At 47.9% G+C, this 24,725-nt stretch overlaps 2 protein-coding genes across 2 annotated transcripts in view; both read right to left on the bottom strand.

Moving 5' to 3' along the window:
- ATP6V1B1 (ATPase H+ transporting V1 subunit B1) overlaps nucleotides 1-3,757 on the bottom strand; it is a 79,534-nt gene extending 75,777 nt beyond the window's left edge. Inside the window, exon 1 of the mRNA XM_081020927.1 lies at nucleotides 3,398-3,757. Within this exon, the coding sequence (XP_080877053.1) occupies nucleotides 3,398-3,509 (112 nt within the window). The 5' untranslated portion in view covers nucleotides 3,510-3,757. The remainder of the gene's footprint in view (nucleotides 1-3,397) is intronic.
- Nucleotides 3,758-18,986: 15,229 nt separating this feature from the next.
- The window catches only part of VAX2 (ventral anterior homeobox 2), a 60,999-nt gene continuing 55,260 nt past the window's right edge, over nucleotides 18,987-24,725 (bottom strand). The window contains exon 3 of the mRNA XM_081021086.1: nucleotides 18,987-19,782. Within this exon, the coding sequence (XP_080877212.1) occupies nucleotides 19,297-19,782 (486 nt within the window). The 3' untranslated portion in view covers nucleotides 18,987-19,296. The remainder of the gene's footprint in view (nucleotides 19,783-24,725) is intronic.

The following is a 24,725-nucleotide window of genomic DNA, read 5'->3' as shown; positions in this document are numbered from 1 at the left end:
TACCCCGCCCATCTGGCTGGGTTTCCCCAGCCACTCTGGGCGGCTTCCAACAAAACACTAAAATACAATAACATTAAAAGCTTCCCTAAACAGGGCTGCCTTCAGATGTCTTCTAAAAGTTTGGTAGTTATTTTTCTCTTTGATATCTGGTGGGAGGGCGTTCCACAGGGCAGCTGCCACCACCGAGAAGGCCCTCTGCCTGGTTCACTGTAACCTTGCTTCTCGCAGGGAGGGAACCGCCAGAAGGCCCTTGAAGCTGGACCTCAGTGTCTGGGCTGAACGATGGGGGTGGAGACGCTCCTTCAGGTTTACTGGAAGGAGGCTGTTTAGGGCTTGAAAGGTCAGCACCAACACTTTGAATTGTGCTCGGAAACGTACTGGGAGCCAGTGTAGGTCTTTCAAGACCAGTGTTATATGGTCTCAGCGGCCGCTCCCAGTCACCAGTCTAGCTGCCGCATTCTGGATTACTTTGTAAGGAAAGATCCTTTCTGGATCCCGCGCCACCCCCCTTCCCAGCAGCAGGGCTTTGCATCGGTTCCTTGCTGCAGGAGAAGCCAATGCAAAGTCGTGATGGAGGGGTTGGAATCTCCCCTCTCTCCCCAGTGGCAAAGCTGGGAGGCAAAATGGGATGCCAGCCCTTGCGCAGGCCGGCTCTGCTACGTACAGCACCTGGCACCTGTGTGGAAATCAAACAGTGCCTGAAATAACAGCAACAGCAATATTCTGTTTCTCGCTCTGCCTCTCACGCCCCAGCCAGCTCGCCTTCAAGACCTGGGGGGAAATACCAGCCCTCCTTGTGACTTGAGACTCCGCCTGTTTGCTGTGGTTAATAATAAAACCCTCTGAGCCAGCCAGAGCCCATCCGACCAAGTTGGGCTGGGGCAGCTCAGAGCTGTTTCTGACCTGCTGCGCCGAGATGCAGACAGGCTGGAACCGCAACTGGGAGATTTCAGGCCAAAGCTGTCACCTCGGCCAAGGTCATTGGGGAATTGCCTTACCGAAGGTGCGTGTGTTTGTGTGTGCTTGCAGACCATAGGTGCCACCTCGCCCAGAAGGGCTTCAACTTTGCTCATTGACTTTGTGGGAGCCCAACCCCACAAATATATTATTAGTCCAGTGTTGCAGACTTAGGTCCCTGTTCTCACATGTATGGAGCTGGTTTCTTCAAACAGGAGAGAGCGGCTGAGGCAGCCCAGCCAGATGGGTGGATTATTATTATTATTATTATTATTATTAATTTCATGTTTCGTATTCACACAGAGAGAGGCATGAGGAGGCAGGTGAATTGAGAAGAAATACTCCTAAGCTACCCAGCCAGGGACACTTGATCCACAAAGAGTAAAACTCAGAACGATATCTGTGTTCTAACTGGATGAGGCACATGGGAGCCAGTGTGGCCTAGTGGTTAGAGTGTTGTCCTAGGACCAAGGAGACCAGCGTTCGAATCCCCTCTTGGCTATGAAGCTCACAGGGTGACCTTGGGCCAGTCACTGCCTCTCAGTCTGACCTACCTCACGGGGCTGTTGGGATTAAATGGGGAGGGGAAGAACCACCTATGCCAACTTGCACTTCTTGGAGGAAAGGTGGGATATAAGTGTAAAATAAAAATTAGAGTAATCAGTGCTTTTTTTCTGGGGGGGCGCAGGGGTACGCATATCCCTAAACATTTTGTGACTCTTTGTACTTTTGTCCATTTACTGTATTTATTTCCCCTAATTTAAACTATAAAATGGTGGTTTTCTTGAGTCAAAATGAGAGTACCCCTAAACATTTTTTTAAAAAGAAAAAAAGCACTGAGAGTAATGATACAATAACCACTGCCTTTCATGGGAATAGCTAGGATTTATTAGCTAGAGCCTTTCTTAGGGTTGCCATATTTCTAGAAGTGAAAATCCAGGCACAAAGGTTATTGAGCTTTTTTTGGCCACAGTTGTCAAGCTTTTTCTTTTTTTGCAAACGTATGGCAGCCCTACCCTGGTTAGTTATGCAATTTTATTTATTTTCTTTTTTTTTTATATAATTTTTTTAATTAAAGTTTTAAACAACAAAAAAAAGAAAAACAACACACACACAAAAAAATACAAAACTTAACAATATAAACACAAAACAATTAAAAACAAACTCTCTTTTCCATTTCCAATTTTAAGTTACTTATTTTCTGGACTTCCTCATACCTCCCTCTTTTGTATTCCAATCCACATTATTTGTCCAGCAGTTTCTTTTCCACTTTTTTAATCCCAATCTTTAATTTAATAAAATGTTTAAATATATAACTTCCACTTTTTTTTAAACCTAATCCTTGATCTTAATATCATATAGCTTTAAAGTTTTCCCTTTTAAAATCAAATTTCCATTTCTTTAAACTTCTTTAATCTTAATCTTTAATCTTAATCTATCCTTAACTTTAACCTGTGCAGCTGGAAACCACTTATTTTCAGTCCAACATCACTCTAACATTCCTTAATTATTTCCTTGATGGGGGGGGGGGGAGAGAATCAGGGGCTACACCCATGCCACCCTCATCACCAACACCTATTACTGGCTGGAGTTTTTCAGCAATACCCAGAAGCGCAACGCAAACACACACCAATATGTTGCACTCTGCAGCATGCTTGTGCAATTGGGGATCAGGCCGTCGGAGGCAGACTCTGAAAGAGCTGCTCGACTTTAAGGTATTGCCCAGGCAGAAGTTCGCCAAGGCTAATCTGAAGACCCCAGTCCCAATCCTCCCTCCCCCCCTCACGGTGCAAAACCTTTCCTAGGGTTTGGAATTGAGGGCGCAATTTCTTGTTCACCTCATTCTCCAGGCAACATATGAACACATGGGATGCCAGGTCCCCAGGCACCCAGGCTTGAGACTTGAGCATAGCTGTCAACGTTCCCCGTTTTTTAAGGGAAATTCCCTTATTCCGAATAGGTTTCCTCGCAAGAAAAGGGAAAAGTTGACAGCTATGCTTAAGAGAGAGAGATCTCCTGCGCTAGTTTCTCACACTCTTCCTCTTCAGTTTCATAATATGTTTTCCATTATCCTCAGCATCCCGGTCTTCTCCCCTCCCAGGCACTCTCCCCCAGGAGAAGGAGGAAGCCACGGAAACTGGGATAAAATGGGCAGTTTTGGAGAGGAGAACTGGACCCTGCGAACGGGAGGCTTCTGGATCTCCTCCGCTTGAGATTTTAAGCAGACCCACAGCCTACCTTTGAAGCGCATCTAAGGCATATCCCTTCCTGCAGATAATTGTGGGAACTGTAGTTTTTAAAGGGTGCTGGGAGATTCGACTGACATGGCTTTTTTGGGGGGGGGGGGGGAGAAGTCTTAGCAATCGCAGCATCCTTTTCGAAGTGCGCACGGGCAAGAGATTTCCCTTTCTTTTTCCTGACGCCTCACGAAAATACTCACTCAGTCTCGGGTGGGTGATGTAGTTCCTGGTCACTGCTTGGACGTGTTCTCGTGCCCCGGCCAGGACTCCTCCGGGGTGCCCGTTGACCCTCACTTCCACCTTGGTGGCCATGTCCTTGGGGAGTCCAGGCAGACGCGAGCCGAAAAGCAAGGGCTGGTCTCTGAAGTTTTTGTACCTGATCTGCCTGACAGAGGCCAGCTGCAGTGATCTGCCTCCTCCTCCGTGTTGTCCCTGAACACAGAATTATTTGTTGCCTGTAAATTGTCCGGCAGCTGCAGGTTTGAGATGCATGTTGCAAAGGTCTCGCTGAAAAATCTGGGGCGTGTAAACCTCCCCCCCCCCCAGCAGCGATATTCTCACTGCCATGTCCGGTTGGGGAATACACCAGCTTTCTTCAGGAAGGAGATTGTGAAGGTTCAGAAAAGGGCAAGCGAAATGATGGAGGGAAAGGTTGCAGCCCTTTTTAACTGAGTAAGAGACGACAGGATAGGAATCTACCACTCTTTTAAATCTACCTGTCTTTTAAATCGGAACCAGTGAAGGCAGTGAAGGTCCTGTGTGAGTGTCTGGAGGTGGTTGGAGGACGGATGGTGGCTAACAGAGTGAGGTTGAATCCTGACAAGACAGAAGGGCTGTTTTTTGGGGACAGGAGGCGGGTGGGTGTGGGGGACTCCCTGGTCCTGAATGGGGTAACTGTGCCCTTGAAGGACCAGGTGTGCAGCCTGGGCGTCATTCTGGACTCACAGCTGTCCATGGAGGCGCAGGTCAATTCTGTGTCCAGGGCAGCTGTCTCCCAGCTCCACCTGGTACGCAGGCTGAGACCCTCCCTGCCAGCAGACTGTCTCACCAGAGTGGTGCATGCTCTGGTTATCTCCCGCTTGGACTACTGCAATGTGGGGCTACCTTTGAAGGTGACCCGGAAACTGCAATTAATCCAGAATGCGGCAGCCAGACTGGTGACTGGGAGCGGCCGCCGAGACCACATTACACTGGTCCTGAAAGACCTACATTGGCTCCCAGTACATTTCCGGGCAGAATTCAAAGTATTGGTGCTGACCTATAAAGCCCTAAACGGCCTCGGCCCAGTATACCTGAAGGAGTGTTTCCACCCCCATCGTTCTGTCCGGACACTGAGGTCCAGCGCTGAGGGTCTTCTGGTGGTTCCCTCACTGTGAGAAGAAAAGTTACAGGGAACCAGGCAGAGGGCCTTCTCGGTGGTAGCATCCACCCTGTGGAACGCCCTCCCATCAGATGTCAAGGAAATAAACTATTGGGCTTTTAGAAGACATCTGAAGGCAGCCCTGTTTGTAATGGAGAGAGATATATAAAAATTTAGATTACTATAAAAGATGCAGTAGAAAAGGTTTAATAATGGGACCCACAGAGGAAGAAGAGGGAAGTTCAGAGATTTGTGGGAATCTTGTACCTGTGGAAGGTGTTGTGGTATGATTGTAACCTTTAATGTGTAGAATCAAATAAATAAATTTGTAAAAAAGAAAGAAAGAGGTTTCTCTTTTCTTTTGTCACATGGCTGGTTCTGGGCAAGCAGGTCTGGCAGGTTCAACCAGGTTGGGCAGGAGCTATCTAGCCAGGGTCTGAATGGGACACCTGCCAGAAGCCCCTACCTATGACCACCTTGAGCTCTGTGAAGGAACAAAAGGTGGGAGATAATTTGATGGGAACTTGGGGTGTGTGTGGATCCTTCCAGCAAAGGTCAGTTGCTTCAAGCGATGTTGCTCTCTCCAGAGGGAAACACTAATCTTTCCTTGACAATGTACTAAGCTTGGGCTGTTGAAAGTATAAACAGCACATGTTGTGAACGCAAAATATTGTCGTTGGTGGCAATGGGTGCCAGAGGGGGAAGGAGCAGCACAGAGGAAACAGGGAAGAAGTGTCCCTATTTTCCAGAGACATCCCTGATTTAGAGAATCTGTCCCAGTTTCTGATCTGAACCCAGAATGTCCCACTTTTCCTTAGGATGTCCCTATTTTCACTGAAGAAATGTTGGAGGGTATGGAGTTATCTGACCCCCGAGCCATCTGAAGGCAATCCTATACAGTGGTACCTCGGGTTACAGATGCTTCAGGTTACATACGCTTCAGGTTACAGACTCTGCTAACCCAGAAATAGTACATTGGGTTAAGAACTTTGCTTCAGGATGAGAACAGAAATCACGCAGCGGTGGCACAGTGGCAGCGGGAGGCCCCATTAGCTAAAGTGGTGCTTCAGGTTAAGAACAGTTTCAGGTTAAGAACGGACCTCCAGAACAAATTAAGTTCTTAACCCGAGGTACCACTGTATAGGGAAGTTAATGTTTTACAGTATTATGTTTTTATATATGTTGGAAACTGCCCAGAGTGCCTGGGGCAACCCAGTTAGTTGTGTGGGATATAAACAGGAAAGTTACCATTATGGAATGGGATGTCCCTATTTTCATCGGAGAAATGTTGGAGGGTATGTGTTTGCAGACATCTTTGTAACACAGAGTTGGTCTGCCAATGGGCCTGGTGCCTGAGGTCTGTTCCCCACAGAGCCCCTCTTTGGGGATCCTGCCATCATATATATAGTCTCTTTGAATCTTTTAGAATAAAACACAGCACCAGAGCTGCAGGAGGCATTAGCACTGCTGTAGTCCTCCTTGCAGAGGGGCTGATCCTCTCCTCCCCTGCTACGGAGGAGATCTTAATGTATCTTAAGGGTTGCACTAGGCCGGCAGAAGGAAGGCGTCTTTGCCCAGGAATATTATCTTGTACAGGGCTTTGCTTTTAGCACTTTTTCCAGCAAGGCGCCCCATTCTGCTATAGACAACACCAGAGGAGGAACGGGCTGCCCACTCAGCCATGAGGTAACTTCAACCTCCAGCCGGACCACCAAACCGTTGTGCTAAGTGGCTTGGCAGTACCCGTGTTCCCTCTCTAACTCGATCCCAGGAGGGGAAACGCTACGAACTCGCTCTGCTTTCTGCTTTCTGTTAAACCACCAGCTGATTGCAAATGCATCCTTTCTTCTGTTTGCAAAAGAAAACACCAAACAGGGATATTTTGGCAGCATACCTTGAAAGACTTGGGGGCTTTGTACATCCACTGCTGTCGGTTAAAAATTCATGGAATTCCCAGGCAAGGAATGACAACATCCCTCTCTTTCTCTGCTCCTGAAAAGGCCAGGGAATTTCCTTAAATTATTACTATGACAAAAGTTATATTTATTTCACTGAGACAGAGAGTGGCAGCCTGGTCTTGCAAAACAGAGGAGCCAAAGGCAGGATTGTATCTTGCATCGGGCTTCGAACACTGCAAGCTTTGGAATTGCCCAGAATTCTTCATCTTCACATCAAGCAAGCAAACTTCTCATTCGGATCTGATTCACATGGTGTATAATTCCTACAAGGACAGCTCCTCTGTGGAAGCAAGTCGTGCGATGGTTGCCATGCATGATTGTGACAGATGCAGAGTTTCAACGGCCTGCACATGGTTCGTTGCTCATGCTTTACGGGTCCTGCTGACGGCTGTTTGTCTCTGCACAGAGATGGGAGAGGCCGGGAAATCTCATTGCATGCTCCCTTTTTGGTGGTCCAGCTGACCATGAGGGTCTTCAGAAAAATGCGGGTAGCAGAGAAACATACCCGCCAACATTTCTCCAATGAAAATAGGGATGTCCTATTCCGTAATAATGGGATGCGGGCGGCGCTGTGGGTTAAACCACTGAGCCTTGGGCTTGCTGATCAGAAGGTCAGCGGTTCGAATCCCCGCGACGGGGTGAGCTCCTGTTACTCGGTCCCTGCTCCTGCCCACCTAGCAGTTCAAAAGCACATCAAAGTGCAAGTAGATAAATAGGTACCGCTCCAGCAGGAAGGTAAACAGCGTTTCCGTGTGCTGCTCTGGTTACCCAGAAGTGACTTAGTCATGCTGGCCTCATGACCCAGAAGCTGTACGCTGGCTCCCTCAGCCAGTAAAGCGAGATGAGCACCGCAACCCCAGAATCAGTCATGACTGGATCAAATGGTCAGGGGTCCTTTACCTTTTATTCCGTAATACAGTGGTACCTCTAGAGGCGAACGGGATCTGTTCTGGAGCCCCATTCACATCTAGAAGCAAACGTAACCAGCGACGGCACGTCTGCGCACGCGTGCGTCACTTTTCGCCACTTCTGCGCATGCGCGTGACGTCATTTTGAGCATCTGCACATGGGCAAGCGACGAAACCCAGAAGTAACGTGCTCCATTACTTCCGGGCTGCCGCAGAGCACAACTCGAATGTGCTCATCCTGAAGCACATTCAACCCGAGGTATGACTATAATAATAATAATTGTATTGTTTATACGCCACCCATTAAACATTAAAAAAAACCCCAAAACCTTCCCTATGCAGGGATGCCTTCAGATGTCTTCCAAAGGTTGTATTCTTGGCTCAGGGGGTCACATAACTCCATCCCCTCTGACATTTCTCCAATGAAATTAGAGACGTCCTAAGGAAAAGCAGGACATTCTGGGATCAAATCAGAAACAGGGGTGGTTTCTGTAAATCCGGGACTGTCCCTCTCCCTTGTTCATTTGCTCTGTTGCTGCTGTTCAGAACAATGGTGAGAGGCTTATGTTGTGGGTGAACAGTTCATGCCCCTCTGGGTGAGAGTCAGGGTGGGGGGGCAGTGAAAGGTGTTAAGCTGCTCATAAGCTGCCCAGAGTCTGTTGACCCATTGGGACCCTCATTGAGAGAGAGAGAGAGACAGACAGGAAGTGCCCCATGTGAGAGATGCAGGGGAGGGGACTATTGCTAAAGCCATTTTGGTTGTTTGAGTCAGATAAATGTCCTGTCTTCTCTACAACCAGGAATCTGGAAAAACTAGAGATTCCTCTTCTTCTTCATTCAATTTGTATAACACTCTATACCCGTACATCCCAGGGCAGTTCACAACACAAAACCACAATATAAAACACAAAATACATAACAAAAATGAAGACAACCCAATAATCTTCCTTTTCACGACATGTTTTAAAAGGGCATCAGATGTTTTAAAAATGGTCCCCAACTGGTTTTTTGTTTGTTTGTTTGGTTGGTTGGTTGGTTGGTTTTTAATAATGTTGTGTTGAGAAGAATCACAAACTCCATAATGGCAAGAGCCAATTTTTATAAGGCAAATGTAAGAGTCTACTGGAGAAGGCTGGCTGTTTCAGCTATCTTTTATTTTATTTGTGTGCATCCTGTTAATTATATTTAAGATACTGCTCACAAAGAACTGAAATGGGAACCTGGTATAATGGAATTTAAAATTTAGGAATGTGACCAGTCAAGCTGAACCTAGTAGTCATTTATCTAGTTAGCAGTCATTTAACTAGTTGGGTCAACATCCAGGGCTTTATTGAGTTGTGCCAATTTATTTATCTCATTAGAGAAAGTCCATCTTCCATGTTTTATATGGTGATGGCCTATAGTTATAAGTGACACATGTGAACTGAAGTGAAACACAACTTGCGTTGATATGTAAGATGATGGCAGGAGAGGCATCTTCCAATATCTGAAGGGCTTTCGCAGGGAAGATGGAACAAGCTTGTTTTCTGCTGCTCCAGAGGGAAGGGCCTGAACCGATGGATTCAAACGACAAAAAAGAAAGGAGATTCTAGCTGAACCTTATGAGGTTTTATTATAGAGGTTGGACTCTGCCATGGCTTTGTTAGCTGCATTGCATGGGGGCTGGACTAGATGACACTTGGGGATCCCTCCTGTGGGATGTATTGCAGAAGCAGTCAAGTACGACATTTCCCTGTTTCCTAGGGTGGACACTGTTAGCAATTCACTCCTCCGTTGCTGCAGATGAGATTGTAAATCACATGCCTGTCTGGGACGGCTCTGCGAAAGGAAGACAGTCTTATCTCTTCCGCTGCTGGTACTATTACACTGTACTTTCACTTTTATTTCTTCCTGTTTGTTCTCTCGGAGCTGGAGAGAACGGACGCCATGATGCTTTTGTCTGTACATAGTGTGTAAATAAATAGATTACCTCTACGATGTCTCACTCTTCTTGCTGTGTTATGCCAGAAGATTAGTGTGCATATACCAGCTGGTGTCAGGAGTTCAGCATACACTTGAGTAGGACCCTGGCAGAGACACATGCCCGACTGGCTCTGTCCTGGTCGATTGTTTGGGAGCTTCGAAAGCTTTCTTCAGCCCGAACATCACAGCGACCGATGCCAACCGACATTGGCACACTTAGGGATCTGCAGAGTTTGCGCAACTTGCGTATGACAGACCTCAGCAACTCAGCATTTTTGCTAATGTACTTTATTTACATATAAACACACAGGGAGCACTGCAACATGGCTCCCTCTCTCTCTGGCATGAGACAGCAAAGAGAAAAAGAGCAAAGGACAATAGTCCCATTTCACGGAACACAGTAACACAAATATCCTGTCTCCGTCACTTCCCACTCTGTGGAGTCAAAACAAATACCGTCATGCCAGCAGGTTAAATTGATAAATTATGCGGAACTGGCTAGATAATCAGGGAGAATACGAGATCAGGAAGATCAGAAGTTTTCTGAAAATTGGAGTAAATATTTGGTGTATGTAAGAGATAATTGTAAATCTTTAAAGACACTGGCAGGGTTTGATTACCGGTAACTTCAACAGCATATGGTTAATTAGATAAACGAATAAAATACGAGATGTAATGAAATTATAAGATACTTACCGAAGGGGGGGGGGGAGTCTGAAGCTCGGCAGAGCTAAAGGTTTTATAGGAGATTTATTTGTATAACAAATGTACATAAATGTATTCTGGTTGAAAATCATTAAAAAAAAGTAATTTAAAAAACAAAACAAAACGAAACAAAACAAAACATATACCGTCATGTGAAAGACAACAATCCCATGACTGCAATCACGGAGCAGGAATTCTAACAGCTGGTATATGTTGCTAGGAAGCGCACTGGAAGGAAAGGGAGATGCCTTTTCCAGAGCTGCGCATACCGGAGGATGCTCAGAGATTCGGGGGCCTGCAGGCACCCCCAGGGCGTCTTCCCAACAATGGGTAGCAGAGGATGGTTCCGGGCCATCGCGCCCCCCCCCCCGAGCAGCAACACTTGGGGGATCCCTTCTGTGGGATGTATTGCAAGAGCAGTCAAGTACAACATTTTCCTGTTTCCTAGAGTGGACACACAGGGGAATGTGGCTCCAGACAGGGAGGACTTCCTGTCATACCTGCTCTGGAGCCTTCTCCCCTTGGATGTGACCAGGTAGATGGATGTGACCCTAGCTGACCATGCAAAAGGGCTGGCCATGCAGCTATCTTCCCTTTGGGACTTCCTCTTCTGGGTTTCTACAGCTCCTGGCTCTTAACCAGCACATGGCTCATCCTTCCACAGGATGGAAGCCACAAGCAGAAAGTCTGAGACCTAGCTCAGATTTATTTTATTTACAAATGAAACTGTAACCACAAGATAAAGCCTGCCTTCAGATGACTGCTGGGAACTGAATGTGAGTAAAACTTTATTGTCATTTCTCAAGAAGGCTGTGTTGTGTTATTCTTATTTTAAGAGGGAAATAATGGGGAAATTTACCAGGAACAATCCAGACTGGACAAGCCAGACTGGATTGCTTAATTAAAAGGGCTTTGGCAGGATGTTGGGTGACTCCCTGCCCGAAATCGAAAGTTGAATTTTGCAATCAGAAGAGTTAAGAACAAAGAAAGATATCACTCCAGAGTAACTTTGAGTCAAAAAAGATATAAGGCAGAAAAGGATCAGGAATAACGAATATGGACATAATATTTGATAAAGAATTAGAGGAACAATTGATGGAAATTAAAACCTCACACAGGAAGAAGAAAGGAGAACTTCACTTGCGAATTTACAAATTATATGTGTTAATGCAAATTGAAGTTAATTATTGCAGCTGTGGTATAAGGGATTTTATTAAGAGTGGATTGTATTTGGTTTGAGCAATAGTCTGGAGGCAGAATTAAAGGGAATTAGACCTTGAAGTACAGCATGTAGGAAGCCACAAAAAAATTATAATTGGCTATGTAATTGATTTGTATTTGTATTGGCATTGCTATTTGGTATTTGGTATTAATATAATATGGTGCATATTGGATTCTTATAATTGAAAATTAATAAAAATTAATTTAACAAGCTTAATTCTTATTTTAACAAGCTCTAGTGAGTCAACGGCTTCACTATAAGCTGCAAGGCAATGTGCTCTGCTGTTTTCTCACTAGCATGAGTGAGGAGAGATAATATCAAAACAATAAACGGCCTCGGTCCAGTATACCTGAAGGAGCGTCTCCACCCCCATCGTTCTGCCCGGACACTGAGGTCCAGCTCCCAGGGCCTTCAGGTGGTTCCCTCACTGCGAGAAGCCAAGTTACAGGAAACCAGGCAGAGGGCCTTCTCGGTGGTGGCACCCGCCCTGTGGAATGCCCTCCCACCAGATGTCAAAGAGAAGAACAACTACCAGACTTTTAGACGACATCTGAAGGCAGCCCTGTTTAGGGAAGCTTTTAACGTTTAACAGGTGTTCTGTTGGAAGCCGCCCAGAGTGGCTGGGGAAACCCGGCCAGATGGGCGGGGTATAAATGATAAAGAATAATAATTATTATTATAATATATCTCCTCCTACCTTCCTAAACATTCCCACATCTTCCAACTCTGTGATTCTATGATATTCACTTTACCCTGATTATGAGATAAACTTTCATCCCCTGACAGCCCTGCAATTGCTTCCCCGCTCAGCTCTCCACTGAGACAGGGATTCCTAGAGAGTTGTGTATCATGGTGAGTTATCATGTGGCAGGCAACCACTGTACTTTTCACATGGAGAATCTCATGTGGATCGCGTGGGCTTTTTTCTTTTTCATCCATTCCATTTTTCTTAATGGTTCTGAGTCAGATCTCTCATTCTGCACTTACTTGCTGATGCTTGATGAACCACCGTCCAGGAATGGAGGACTAACTGAAGATCGTCATCTTCAAACATCTATAGAGTTGTCATAAGGAAGGTGGAGCAAGCTTGGTTTCTTCCTTCTCCAGAGGGGAGGACCTCCAGAGGTTCTGACTAAACTTCAGGAGGAACTTTCTGACAATAGGAGCTGTTCAACAGTGGAACAAATTCCTTTGGAAGATGGTGGACTCTCCTTCATTGGAGGTTTTCAAGCAGAGGTTGGGTGGCCATCTCTTGGGGATACTGTAGTTGTGATTTCTGCATTGCAGAGGGTTGGACACGATGATCCAGCTCTACAATTCTGTGATTCTTACTTGGGTTTTCTCTTGATACCTGGTTTGAGAAGGCCTTATTCATTGCTATATCTGGAAAGCTCATACATTCTTTGTGAGTCTCCAGGGGTAAAGCTAAACCCATGGACCACATAGCTATGTGGTGATAGTTTATGTCTCTTACGTTAAGAGACAAACTCAGGTTGAAAAGCCCCCCATGTAGAATCACTTTATTTGGAATTGATTTCACATCAGGACTTATTGTCAATTGCTCTCCTCTGCTTCTGGGGAACTATAATCTCAATAGCTATACTACTCCTTTGGTTTTTTCCTGTGATCATCTTTCTGCTCTGGGTCTTCTTCTCCATCTAAGCCAGGGGTCAGCAAACTTTTTTAGCAGGGGGCCGGTCCATTGTCCCTCAGACCTTGTGGGGGGCCGGACTATATTTTTGGGGGGGAAATGAACGAATTCCTATGCCCCACAAATAACCCAGAGATGCATTTTAAATAAAAGGACACCTTCTACTTAGGCTGATTCCCAGACTGTCCATGGGCCAGATTTAGAAGGTGATTTGGCCGGATCCTTATTTTGCCTACCCATGATCTAAGCTGTTGACCATATGGAGTCTAAAAGGCAAGCCATGGTTTGATTTTGCCTTTTTCGAATTCTATAGTAAGGTAAAGGTACCCCTGCCCGTACGGGCCAGTCGTGTCCGACTCTAGGGTTGTGTGCCCATCTCACTTAAGAGGCCGGGGGCCAGCGCTGTCCAGAGACACTTCCGGGTCACGTGGCCAGCATGACGAAGCTGCTCTGGCGAGCCAGCACCAACGCAGCACACGGAAACGCCATTTACCTTCCCGCTATAAAGCGGTACCTATTTATCTACTTAGGGACGCGGGTGGCGCTGTGGGTAAAACCTCAGTGCCTAGGACTTGCTGATCGTAAGGTTGGTGGTTTGAATCCCCGTGGCGGGGTGAGCTCCCGTCGTTCGGTCCCAGCTCCTGCCCACCTAGCACTTCGAAAGCACCCCTAAGTGCAAGTAGATAAATAGCTACCACTTTATAGCGGGAAGGTAAACGGCGTTTCCGTGTGCGGCGCTGGTGCTGGCTCGCCAGTTGCAGCTTTGTCACGCTGGCCACGTGACCCGGAAGTGTCTTCGGACGGCGCCGGCTTCCGGTCTCTTGAGCGAGATGAGCGCGCAACCCTAGAGTCGGTCACGACTGGCCAATACGGGCAGGGGTACTTTTACCTTTACCTATTTATCTACTTGCACTTAGGGGTGCTTTCGAACTGCTAGGTGGGCAGGAGCTGGGACCGAGAGATGGGAGCTCACCCCGCCGCGGGGATTCGAACCGCCGACCATGCGATCGGCAAGCCCTATGCGCTGAGGTTTTACCCACAGCGCCACCCGCGTCCCTTTTTGAATTCTATATTGTTACATGAATGAATGAATGGTCCTGAGTTACCCAGAGAGAAGTAGGTGATGGGAGTCTGAGGATGGGAGTCTGCATTTCTTAGCAAAGTATTTGTATACACGCTTTGCAAGATTGCAAAATGATGATGATGATGATGTAGTAGACCTTTATGGGTGAGATGGATGGAGAGGTACAAGAGAGAGCATGGAAGGAAACAGGTTTAATGTTCATGGGCTCTCTTGAACTTCTCATATAGTGAAATCCCTCAAATAAAACCGCTGTGTACTGAGCCAGACCAAGCGTCCATCTGGCTGGTTAGTTGGCAGCAGCCCTGCTGAGTGTTGGACTAGGGCCTGGAAGAGACCAGGGTTCAAATTCCCACTTGGCCTTGAAACTCACTAGGTGACTTTTGGCCAGCCACAGTCGCTCGGCCCAGCCTACTCACAGGGCTGTTGTGAGGATAAAATGGGAGGAGTGGAGGGATAAGAACCGTGTGTGCCATCTTGAGCTCCTTGCAGAGAAAGGTGGGCTGGGAATGCAATATATAAAAATAGGTAAATAACTGAGGTTGGGACATTGCGCTCCATTCTTCCCCTTCAGATTGTCTATCCTGGGATGTGGAGCAGGATATTGATTTCAAACTGACTCAAATAGGTTATCTCACCTTGCCCCCAAATAGGTACCAGCTAAGTAAAGACTGATGAGCTCAGCCTGTGCCAACCTGGTGCCCTCCAGCCATTGCTGAACTACAACTCCCATCAGCCCCTGGGCATCACCCAGGAAGGTTCTGCATGTGCCTCTGTGTGTGTGCTCTACACCTTTTGCCGTGTTACTTCCCTGCTGGTTCCTGATGTTTTGTTGTATTTCGAATTGTTTTTCTCCTCCTTTTTATTTTAAGTCACAGTAAGCTTCCTCGCATCGACTTTTCTTAGACAGGCAAGGCAGCGATCCTAGTATAAATAAAAGATTGGATGAATGTATAATGAAACTGCAGCTTGCTTGTCATGGGCAAGGATTTGGAAAATGGATATGTCGTGATGGGCAGAGATTGCAGCACGAATGGAGAGGCAAGGCAGAGCCTGATAGTGGTATCCAGCAATTGATGCCAGGATTAGGGCCCAAGTAGGCATGGAAGTTGTTACAGAGTTTGCCCCAGGATGCGAGTTTGCTACTGGGGAGAGTCTGCTGGAACCACCAAGGGCAAGTTTCCCCACTTGCCTTGCCCCACACCCTGCTGTGTGGGGTATTGGTTTTGCTGCTGTTTGTATGTGTCATACTTTATTGTTAGGGCTAGGCATTGTTTCATAAGAACATAAGAAAAGCCTGCTGGATCAGGCCAACAGCTCATTTAACATTGCATCCTGTTCTGGAGATGCTTCCATGGGAAACCCATAAGCAGAAAAGCACAAGAGCAACTCTCCTATCCTGAGCTTTCCAGCAACAGGAGTTCAGGAGCAATGCTGCTACTGACTGCAGAGGGCAGGACACAGACATCTTGGCTAGGAGCCATTGTGGGATGTGAAACACAGAGCAGTCAAGTACAACATCCCTAGAGTGGACATAAAAAGGGGATGTCTGGACCAGCCAGTTGGAACTTCCTATTTCCTCCTAGGCTGGGACAGATTTCCTGTACATGTGACCAGAGGTGGGCGTGGCCTCACCTGTGCAGGTAACAAAAGCATAGGACTGGCCGCTATCTCGCTCTCTCTGACTACATTCATCGAAGAAGCAAGATCTGCTTAGCCTAAGATGCTCTCTTGGCAGAGGACAAAGAGACTATCTCTCAGCAGTTCTCAACCTGTGGCTCCCCAGATGTTGTTGGACTACAACTGCCATCATCCCTGAGCTCTGACCTTGCTAGCTTGGGGTGATGGGAGTTGTAGCTCAACAACATCTGGGGACCCACAGGTTGAGAAAGGCTGCCTTGTGGGATAGATTCCATGTATATTACTTTTGTAACTTAAGTCTGCCTTCTGGGATCCATCTGTGAACAGAATGAGTGAGTAAACTCTTTTTATACTTTTATAGAAGACTGTGTCGTGTCTATTTCTTTTATGAGGGACTAAAGGTAAAGTTACCTGGTAACTTATTTTAGAGGCTTTAGCGAGCCTAAGCAAACGCTTCCGCTGTGCAAGTTTAAAAAGGGGAATGTTACTCTGCTAAATTGTAGAACTTGTTAACACAAGCTGGAAAGGATATAATCAAACAATATATCCTCTCCTGCATCCCTAAACATTCCCACAGCCATCGACAGCCCTCTCCTCCAATAATTTGTCTAATTCTTCTTAACATGAGATACTTGTTTGCCTTGTTGACATTAGCGTGCTTTTCTGTTCTGTTTTGTAACTGTTAATGCACTATCTTGAATTGTTGCTATATTTGATTCTCTGTGTGCCACTTTGAGTATGGTTCTGCTATGCAAAAGCGACATATAGATATGTTTGAAAACCTGCATAACCTGGCAGGGGCAGGGCATTAAACATTTTTTGGCCCCTTTCCTCCCATTGCAAGTATCTGGTAAGGGGAGGGGAGCAGATTCAAATCAGGATGGCAGCAAGAGCAAAGGGTTAAAGGCCCCTTTCCACACAACACAGTCTTGAAACAGGTGTCGGAAGCTGAAGGGGTAACAGGGTTTAGTGAGCGGGTAGAGTCTGTTGCAGAGAGAAGTACAGACTCAGAGGCAGAAGCTGAAGCAGGAGAGGAGGGAGGCCAGGAGGCAGAGAGAAGTCTGGATGAGGAAGAGTCACAGGTGTCTCCCTCTCCTGCTGAGACCAGCTCCCATCCCTGCTGGTCTCCCAGGACCAGGAGAGGCATGAAAAGGGCGGAGGAGAAGTTAGCTGCGGGCAGGCATAGTCTCCGATTGCCTGGGGAAAACCCTGGAGAGGAGGGGACTTAGATAACAGTGGGAAAGCTGGGACCTTTTGTCTCAGCAACTGATCCATGGAGCAAGACCAGCTGGGGATAAGCTGCTGTGTTCATTGGCCCGACACTCAGCCAAGTCTGTACACAGTGTGTTTTTGATAATAGTTAACTCCAACTTGCTCAGTGTGATTTAGTGCTGGCTCACTCCTGACACCTGTTAGGACTGATAGGGTGGAAGGCAGGGTGACCAGAGGGGAGCCAGAGCAGGAAACTCGGGTGGTGTTTTTGGATATATGTGCCATCTCCAGAATGGAACCCCAGGGCATGATGCAATCGTGCTGTATAGGAACACAGGAAGGTGTCTTGAGTCAGGCCATTGGTGCATCTCGCTCAGTGTTGTCTTACACTGGCTGGCAGCAGCTCTCCAGAATTTCAGGCAAGAATATCTCCCAGCACTATCTGGAAGTTCCAGGTACTGAACCCGGGACCTTCTGCAGGCAGGGCACGTGCTCTACCAATGAGCTAGGTCCCTATGGGAAGCTGCTTGCACCAGGTTAGGCAACATAGAACTATCGAATGGTAGAGCTGGAAGGGACCCTGAGGGTCATCTAGTCCAACCCCCTGCAATGCGGGATCTCCAATGCACGGTCCTCCATTATATATTGAGTTCAGTACTGCCGGCCTTGGCTGGCAGCAGCTCTCCATGTTTTCAACCGGAGGTTTCCCCCATTACACTCTGTCTGGTCCTTCGAACTGAAAACACAGGGGATTTGACCTTCAGCCTTCTGCATTCCAAGCAGGTGCTCTGCCCGTGAACCGAGGCCCCTTGGTCTGTTGGCAGCAGGCCAAGAGAAGCCATTTGCTTCTTGGGGAACGGGAGAGAGGGCCTTTCCCAACCTGTCATTCTCAAGGAGTTTTGGGCTTGGGAATTGTAGTCCAAAACATCCAGAGAGCAAAAGGTTTGGGGTGGGGCTGGATTAGGGTTTCTAGCGCTTGTGCAGACTGATCCTGAGAGAATCACAAATGCCCTAACCTGGGTCCATATGGGCCGAGGGGAAACCTCATGAGGACGGCCTGCACACCCTGCCATTTTGCTGTGATTGCTGCCTTAAAAACATGAGAAGAAGTATGCAGAATCAGGCCAAGGGGCCTATCCAGTCCAGCCTCCTGTTCTCAAGCAGATGCCCCCATGGGAAACCAGCAAGCAGAATTTGGCCACTTTGACACCCTTCCCATCCAAGGGCCCCTTCTGCCAACTGAGACTGTTTCCTGCTGCTAATATATTGAAGGAACTTTTAGTTGTTGGTTTTAATGCTTTCAGCAATTCCTCAAAGTCTTTGGATGCATCCGCCATTGCCTGCTTACACTTTTTGCCAGAGTTTTGTGTTCCTTTTTGCAGAAGAAGACTTCAGTTTTTTTGAAGGAAGCCTTCTTGCCTCTAATGGTTTTTTGACCCTCTTCATCAAGCATACCAGTGTCCTCAATGGTCCCTTTCCTGATCTGCAATGTACACTCAATTTGAATTTCTAATGTTGTGTTCTTAAACAGCTCCCTAGCCTTTTGGAAGGCTATCCATTCTGAAGGAAATCAGCCCTGAGTGCTCACTGGAAGGACAGATCCTGAAGCTGAGGCTCCAAGACTGTGGCCACCTCATGAGAAGAGAAGACTCCCTGGAAAAGACCCTGATGTTGGGAAAGATGGAGGGCACAAGGAGAAGGGGACGACGGAGGACGAGATGGTGGGACAGTGTTCTCAAAGCTATGAACGTGAGTTTGACGAAACTGCAGGAGGCAGTGGAAGACAGGAGTGCCTGGCGTGCTCTGGTCCAGGGGGTCACCAAGAGGCGGACACGACTAAATGACTAAACAACAACAACAGCCGTTTGGAGTGATTTGACCCCAATAGCTTTGCCTCTCAACTTCCTTTTTACCAACTTCCTCATTTTGGGTAAAGTTGCCTCTTCCCTCTCCCCCTCCCCATTTTGCAGGGGGTTGGACTTGATGACCCTCGGGTACCCCTCTCCCCACCGCCGCCCAGCTCTAGAACCCTACGAACCCCGTGTACGTCCAATTGCCCTTGCCAAAGGAGTCACCATACCAAGCCAGCTTTGTCTGTCGATGTCGTTTAATTTCCGTGAAAGGAGCACACACACGCACGCACACACACCCAGGCACACACGCAGAGGCACACATCACATGGTTGACATTTGGTAAACAGTCTTCGAACCCACGCACACACACACACCCTTGCGAAAGAGAAGCCCCTGGTGGGGTTGGGTGTGTGGGACTCAGTGTGAGGTGGGGTGGGAGGACGGGCGGTCAGGGGGACGGCGGCGTGGGGGGCGTCCTTTTGACACTTCTCTTCGTCGTCGTTATTATTAATTAATGAATGAATTATCGTTAATCATCTCTCTTCTTTAAGGGCTCGGCTTCTTGCTGGCTAGCGCACCACTGTCTTTCCTCTCCAGCCGCGTGTAAGGCTCAAAGGCGGAGGTGCCCAGTGCGTATCCGCTGGGGAGCTCGTGGAGGGTCCCCAGCAAAGGGCCGCCAAAGCAAAGAGGGGCCGCCGGCAGCCGAGGGGACGCCGAGGGGACGGCCAGCGAGGGGACCTGCAAGCTGAAGGCCCCCGTCCCCGGAGGGCTGCCCCCGCCACCCAGGCCTGGCGAAGTGTTCCCTGACGCGCCCATCGAGGACCCGTTTCCGGAGGGGTTGCCGACGGGGTTGGGGGCAGGGGAGAGCAGGCTGGGGGGCCCCCCGGGAACCGACAGGAGCCTCCCCTGCTCCAGGAGTCTCAGGATGTTGCAGGTGGCAAAGGACTCCGAGGTGGAAGTGGCGTGCTTCTCTGAGTCCCTGCTCTGGTCCTTCTTCTGCTTGGTGCGGCGGTTCTGGAACCAGACCTTGACCTGGGAAGGGAGAGAGAGAGAGAGAGAGAGAGAGAGAGTCATGTTGAATCCGGTCAACACTATCCCTACTAGAAAAATTAACCAATACAGTGGTACCTCAGGTTAAGTACTTAATTCGTTCCGGAGGTCCGTTCGTAACCTGAAACTGTTCTTAACCTGAAGCACCACTTTAGCTAATGGGGTCTCCTGCTGCCGCTGCTGTGGTTAAACCACAGAGCCTAGAGCTTGCCAATCAGAAGGTCGGCGGTTCAAATCCCCGCGACGGGGTGAGCTCCCGTTGCTCGGTCCCTGCTCCTGCCCACCTAGCAGTTCGAAAGCACGTCAAAGTGCAACTAGATAAATAGGTACCACTCTGGCGGGAAGGTAAACGGCGTTTCCGTGCGCTGCTCTGGTTCGCCAGAAGCAGCTTAGTCATGCTGGCCACATGACCCGCAACCTGTACGCCGGCTCCCTCGGCCAATAAAGCGAGATGAGCGCCGCAAGCCCAGAGTCGTCTGCGACTGGACCTAATGGTCAGGGGTCCCTTTACCTTTAATATAGGTGGGGGAGGTCTGTTAGGGAAGATGGAGCCACTGGTGCCATCTCCAGGGGGCCCTGGAGACCCAGGCCCCCACGAAATGTTTGCTGTGGGGACCCATGGGTGCCTGGCTTCCACTCCTTGCCACCGCCATGCACCACCTCCACGGCCGCCTTAGTCTATTGTTATTTTAACTTTTCAGATGTCTTAATTTATGCTTCCATTTTTTCCTATTTATAATTTTATTGTTTTATCCTTTTTGCAAACCGCTTTGAAGTGGTGGCGGCGGTTGTTTTTGCAATCAAGCAGCGTATAAAGTTCAACGATTAATTGAAACAAGTCCAGGTATGTATTTTAGGGCACTGTTTTGTGAAGTATTCTCTGCATTTTCCCCATGCTTTTTGAAACTCTTGTCTAGTGTGATCTCTAATTGCCTCTGTTAATCTAGCCAGTTCAATATACTCTATCAGTTTGTCTTTTTCCCAGTTTTTAGCACAGTTTCTTTTCCCCAGTTTTTAGCAGTTAGGATCCTTGCCCCTCCTGTCTGCAGGAGACTTTGTGGATATTTAAGTTATAATTAGAAAAATCTTAATAATTACTCATAAAGGAAACAGCTTATAAGAAGTAAATAAGGAGGCCAGGTACAGGATAAAGGAAGTCTTTTATTTGGTTGTTTGTATTGTTGTATGTTGTGCTCATTGTATGTTATGTTCACGTTTATTGAGGGTGGATTTCTGTACTGGGGGGGTTATGTTATGTTGTAAATAAAATTACCAATAAAATTTATAAATAATGGAAAAAAGAAAAAAGAAAATAGTTCAACGATTAAGTAAATCTCCATGAAACTGGGGGTTTGCGTTCCATGTACCAGGCCTTGCTGGATACAGAGCAGCCAGCAGCCCGACGAGTCCGTGGCAAAATCACCGTTGCTTGTGGGATTTGCGATGCTATAAATAGGGCTTGGGCGACACTAATCGGAGTGAGTCAACGAGGTCTAAAGAGGATTGTAAGAGACTCCAGAAAGGGCGAGTGATGGTGGAAGAGGAGAGAGGCAGGAGCCAAGGAAGATGCTCTAAAGACACAACTTGTGTTTCAAATGGACTGGGCCACACAAACACACCCCGAGGGGAAGCCCGCCACTCGGACAGCAGAAGAATGGCTAAGTAGAGATTCCTGTCAAGTGCCAACTGGCCTGAAAGAGCAGGAGGAAATCAGGGCATGATGCTGAACACCAAACAGACTTCCTTTCATCAGTACCACTCTTCCAACATTCAGCTTCATAGGGTGTCTGTGGGTTCAGATGTTATTAAAGAGGGAGAAAACACTTTCCTCTATGCACAGGCCCTCTAAGGTTTCAGGCAGGGGACGTTCCCAGCCCCAACTGAAGATGGGAAGAGCCACGGCTCAGCATCAGAGCTCTGCCCTGAAGGAAGGATCTCCTGGGTTCAAACCCAGGTAGGGCTAGGAGAAAACCTGAAGAGCTGCTGCCAATCACTGTGGACGATCCTGATGGACCAATGGTCTGAATGAGTACAAGGCAGCTTTTTCCATTCCCATGACTGAACCTGGGAGCTTCTGAATTTCACACTAAATGATGGCCCTTCCTCAATGAGATTCCTTGATGAGACCGGTACGTTTCTTCCTATATACATAAAAACGTAAGGCGGTCATCACGCCGCCCCCATGGGAGGATTTGCAGTGCTGCGTCGCAACCCTAGATTTGCATGAAGTGAGAGCGCAGCCCCTATTGGTGGGTTTGTAACGCCACATCACAATCCCGGATTTGCATGTAGAAAGGGGATAGGGAGAGGAAAAGTCGGCTTAGCAGTTGTGTGGGTGAGAAGGGGAAACTTGCAGAGGTTCTCAACCTGGGTCCCCAGATGTTGTTGGACTACAACTCCCATCATCCCTAGCTAGCAAGGCCAAAGCTCAGGGATGATGGGAGTTGTAGTCCAACAACATCTGGGGACCCACAGGTTGAGAACTGCTGCCTAGGGGGTTAGCTACATGGGACAGAGGAATGGTGGGGAGGTTGGTGAGTGGTGCAGTCAGGATGAACTGAAGCCCATATGAAGAGGCCTGCTGGATCAGGCCAATTGCCCATCTGGAGCAGCATCCTGTTCTCTGGGAGCGGCCGCCAAGACCATATAACACTGGTCTTGAAAGACCTACATTGGCTCCCAGTACATTTCCAAGCACAATTCAAAGTGTTGGTGCTGGCCTTTAAAGGCTTGGTCCAGTATACCTGAAGGAGCGTCTCCACCTCCATCGTTCTGCCTGGACCCTGAGGTCCAGTTCCGAGGGCCTTCTGGCAGTTCCCTCCCTGCAAGAAGCCAAGTTACAGGGAACCAGGCAGAGGGCCTTCTCGGTAGTGGCGCCCACCCTGTTCAACGCCCTCCCACCAGATGTCAAAGAGAAAAATAACTACCAAACTTTTAGAAGTCATCTAAAGGCAGCCCTGTTTAGGAAAGCTTTTAATGTTTAATAGGTTATTGTTATTGTATTTTAGTGTTTTGTTGGAAGCCGCCCAGAGTGGCTGGGGAAACCCAGCCAGATGGGCGGGGTATAAATAATAAATTATTATTATTATTATTATTATTATTATTATTCTCACAGCGGCCAACCAGATCCCTACCGGAAGCCTGCAAACATGACTTGAACTCAACAGCAACTTTCAAACTTAATTTCCTGCATTAAAGGGCATCTGACTCATCTGTGGAGAACCTCTCCCCCTCGAGTAGACTTCACATGCAAGGAATCACACCATTTCACCTGGCAGCTAATCAGCGGGCCTTTATTTCTGACTCCAGGCCACCAACCTGGCGACTCTTGAGAATCAAGCCTGGGAATTCAGACATTCTTGCCTGCCCTTGGCTGTTGCAGGAGACCACAGGAGGAGAGAACGCTCTGGCGGGTTCCCCACAAGTGTTTGGTGGTGGGCCACTGTGAGAACAGGATGCTGGACTTGATGCGCCCCCAATGGCCTGATCCAGCGGGCTCTCCTGTTCTTCCCAGCATGAACTGGGCGGTTTGGCTTCTACACTGCTGGCGACGGCTTCTGTTCCTGCCTCCTTGGCTCTCTCTCAACACATTTGGTGGCCTCACGCCGCCCATCGCCTCTCGCCGGAAGAAAGGAAAACACATTTGGTGTTCTGGGCATCACCTGGGGGAGGCGGGAAACCACCTGCAGCTCATTGTCTTAAGGCAGACCGAGGCAGAGGCTGCCAGCTCCAGTCTAGCGTTTCTCCTTTTTTGTTGTCGTCGCAATGACAAAAGCAGGATCCGGAGACATTTATTTTATTTTTTAGAAAGGGTCTTGTCAGAGTGAGAAGACTTAATTAGGCATCCGGGGGAACTGGAGAGAAAGGCTGGGCGTATAATTATTTCCATCAGCAGCCCAGCTCTGAATCTCCCCCCTTTCACCCTACTTTCCCCTTCTCCTCAATTAACTGGGCCTGGGTGGAGGAATAAAACCACATCAGCCATCGTGGGAGGGGGGAGGAGATTGAGCTGGGGGCACTCTGAAATGACCCCCATCGCACAAATAACACACACACACACACACACACACACACACACAGAGGGAGAGGCAGCCCTAGTGCATTTTCTCCTGGCTTCGGGAGAAACAAAAGCTGGAACTGCAACCCCAAACAGCAGCGGCCGTAATTGCGAGGCTCCCAAGCCTGCTTTGATCGGCATGTGAAAAGGCCGGTTTGTGTGAGCAGAGGCGTTCAAAGGAAGTGTTTGCTCGAGCCCCGGATCCGGTGGGGAGGGGGCGCAGGCGTTGCACCTTGGGCTGGGATCCGAGTTCAAGGACAGCTAGCCCTCTCTGCAGTTCCCCACCACAGAGATACAGACAGACAGAGGGAGGTTCTGGGAAACTGGGCTTCCAGGTCAAAGGTTGGGGTAGGCTTATCTGTCCATAGGAGAGTCACTCCTTGGTCATTTTGCTTGTCCTTTTCTTTTTCTTTTGTGAGAGGAATTTTAATCAGTTTCCTCTAACAAAATTCATCAAGGGGAAGACACTAGCCAAAATCAACATATTAGCATCTTGAGACTGTTTGGAACAATCCCGAAGCGCCCTTACTATGAAACTGTAATAATTAGTAAAGCTTCATTTCAAAATCCCCCTCCCCCCTCACTTTAATCCCTCAACTACCTTGCTTCAGTAGTTAAATAATGACACAGCCTTGATGGCAGAAAGTAAGGAGGAAGTAAAGAACCTTTTAATGAGGGTGAAAGAGGAGAGCGCAAAATATGGTCTGAAGCTCAACATCAAAAAAACGAAGATCATGGCCACTGATCTCATCACCTCCTGGCAAATAGAAGGAGAAGAAATGGAGGCAGTGAGAGATTTTACTTTCTTGGGCTCCATGATCACTGCAGATGGTGACAGCAGTCACAAAATTAAAAGACCCCTGCTACT

This window comes from Podarcis pityusensis (assembly GCF_964106645.2).
Source record: "Podarcis pityusensis genome assembly, chromosome: 9".
NCBI classification, from domain to species: domain Eukaryota; kingdom Metazoa; phylum Chordata; class Lepidosauria; order Squamata; family Lacertidae; genus Podarcis; species Podarcis pityusensis.
This window is presented reverse-complemented; position numbering and strand designations above follow the sequence as displayed.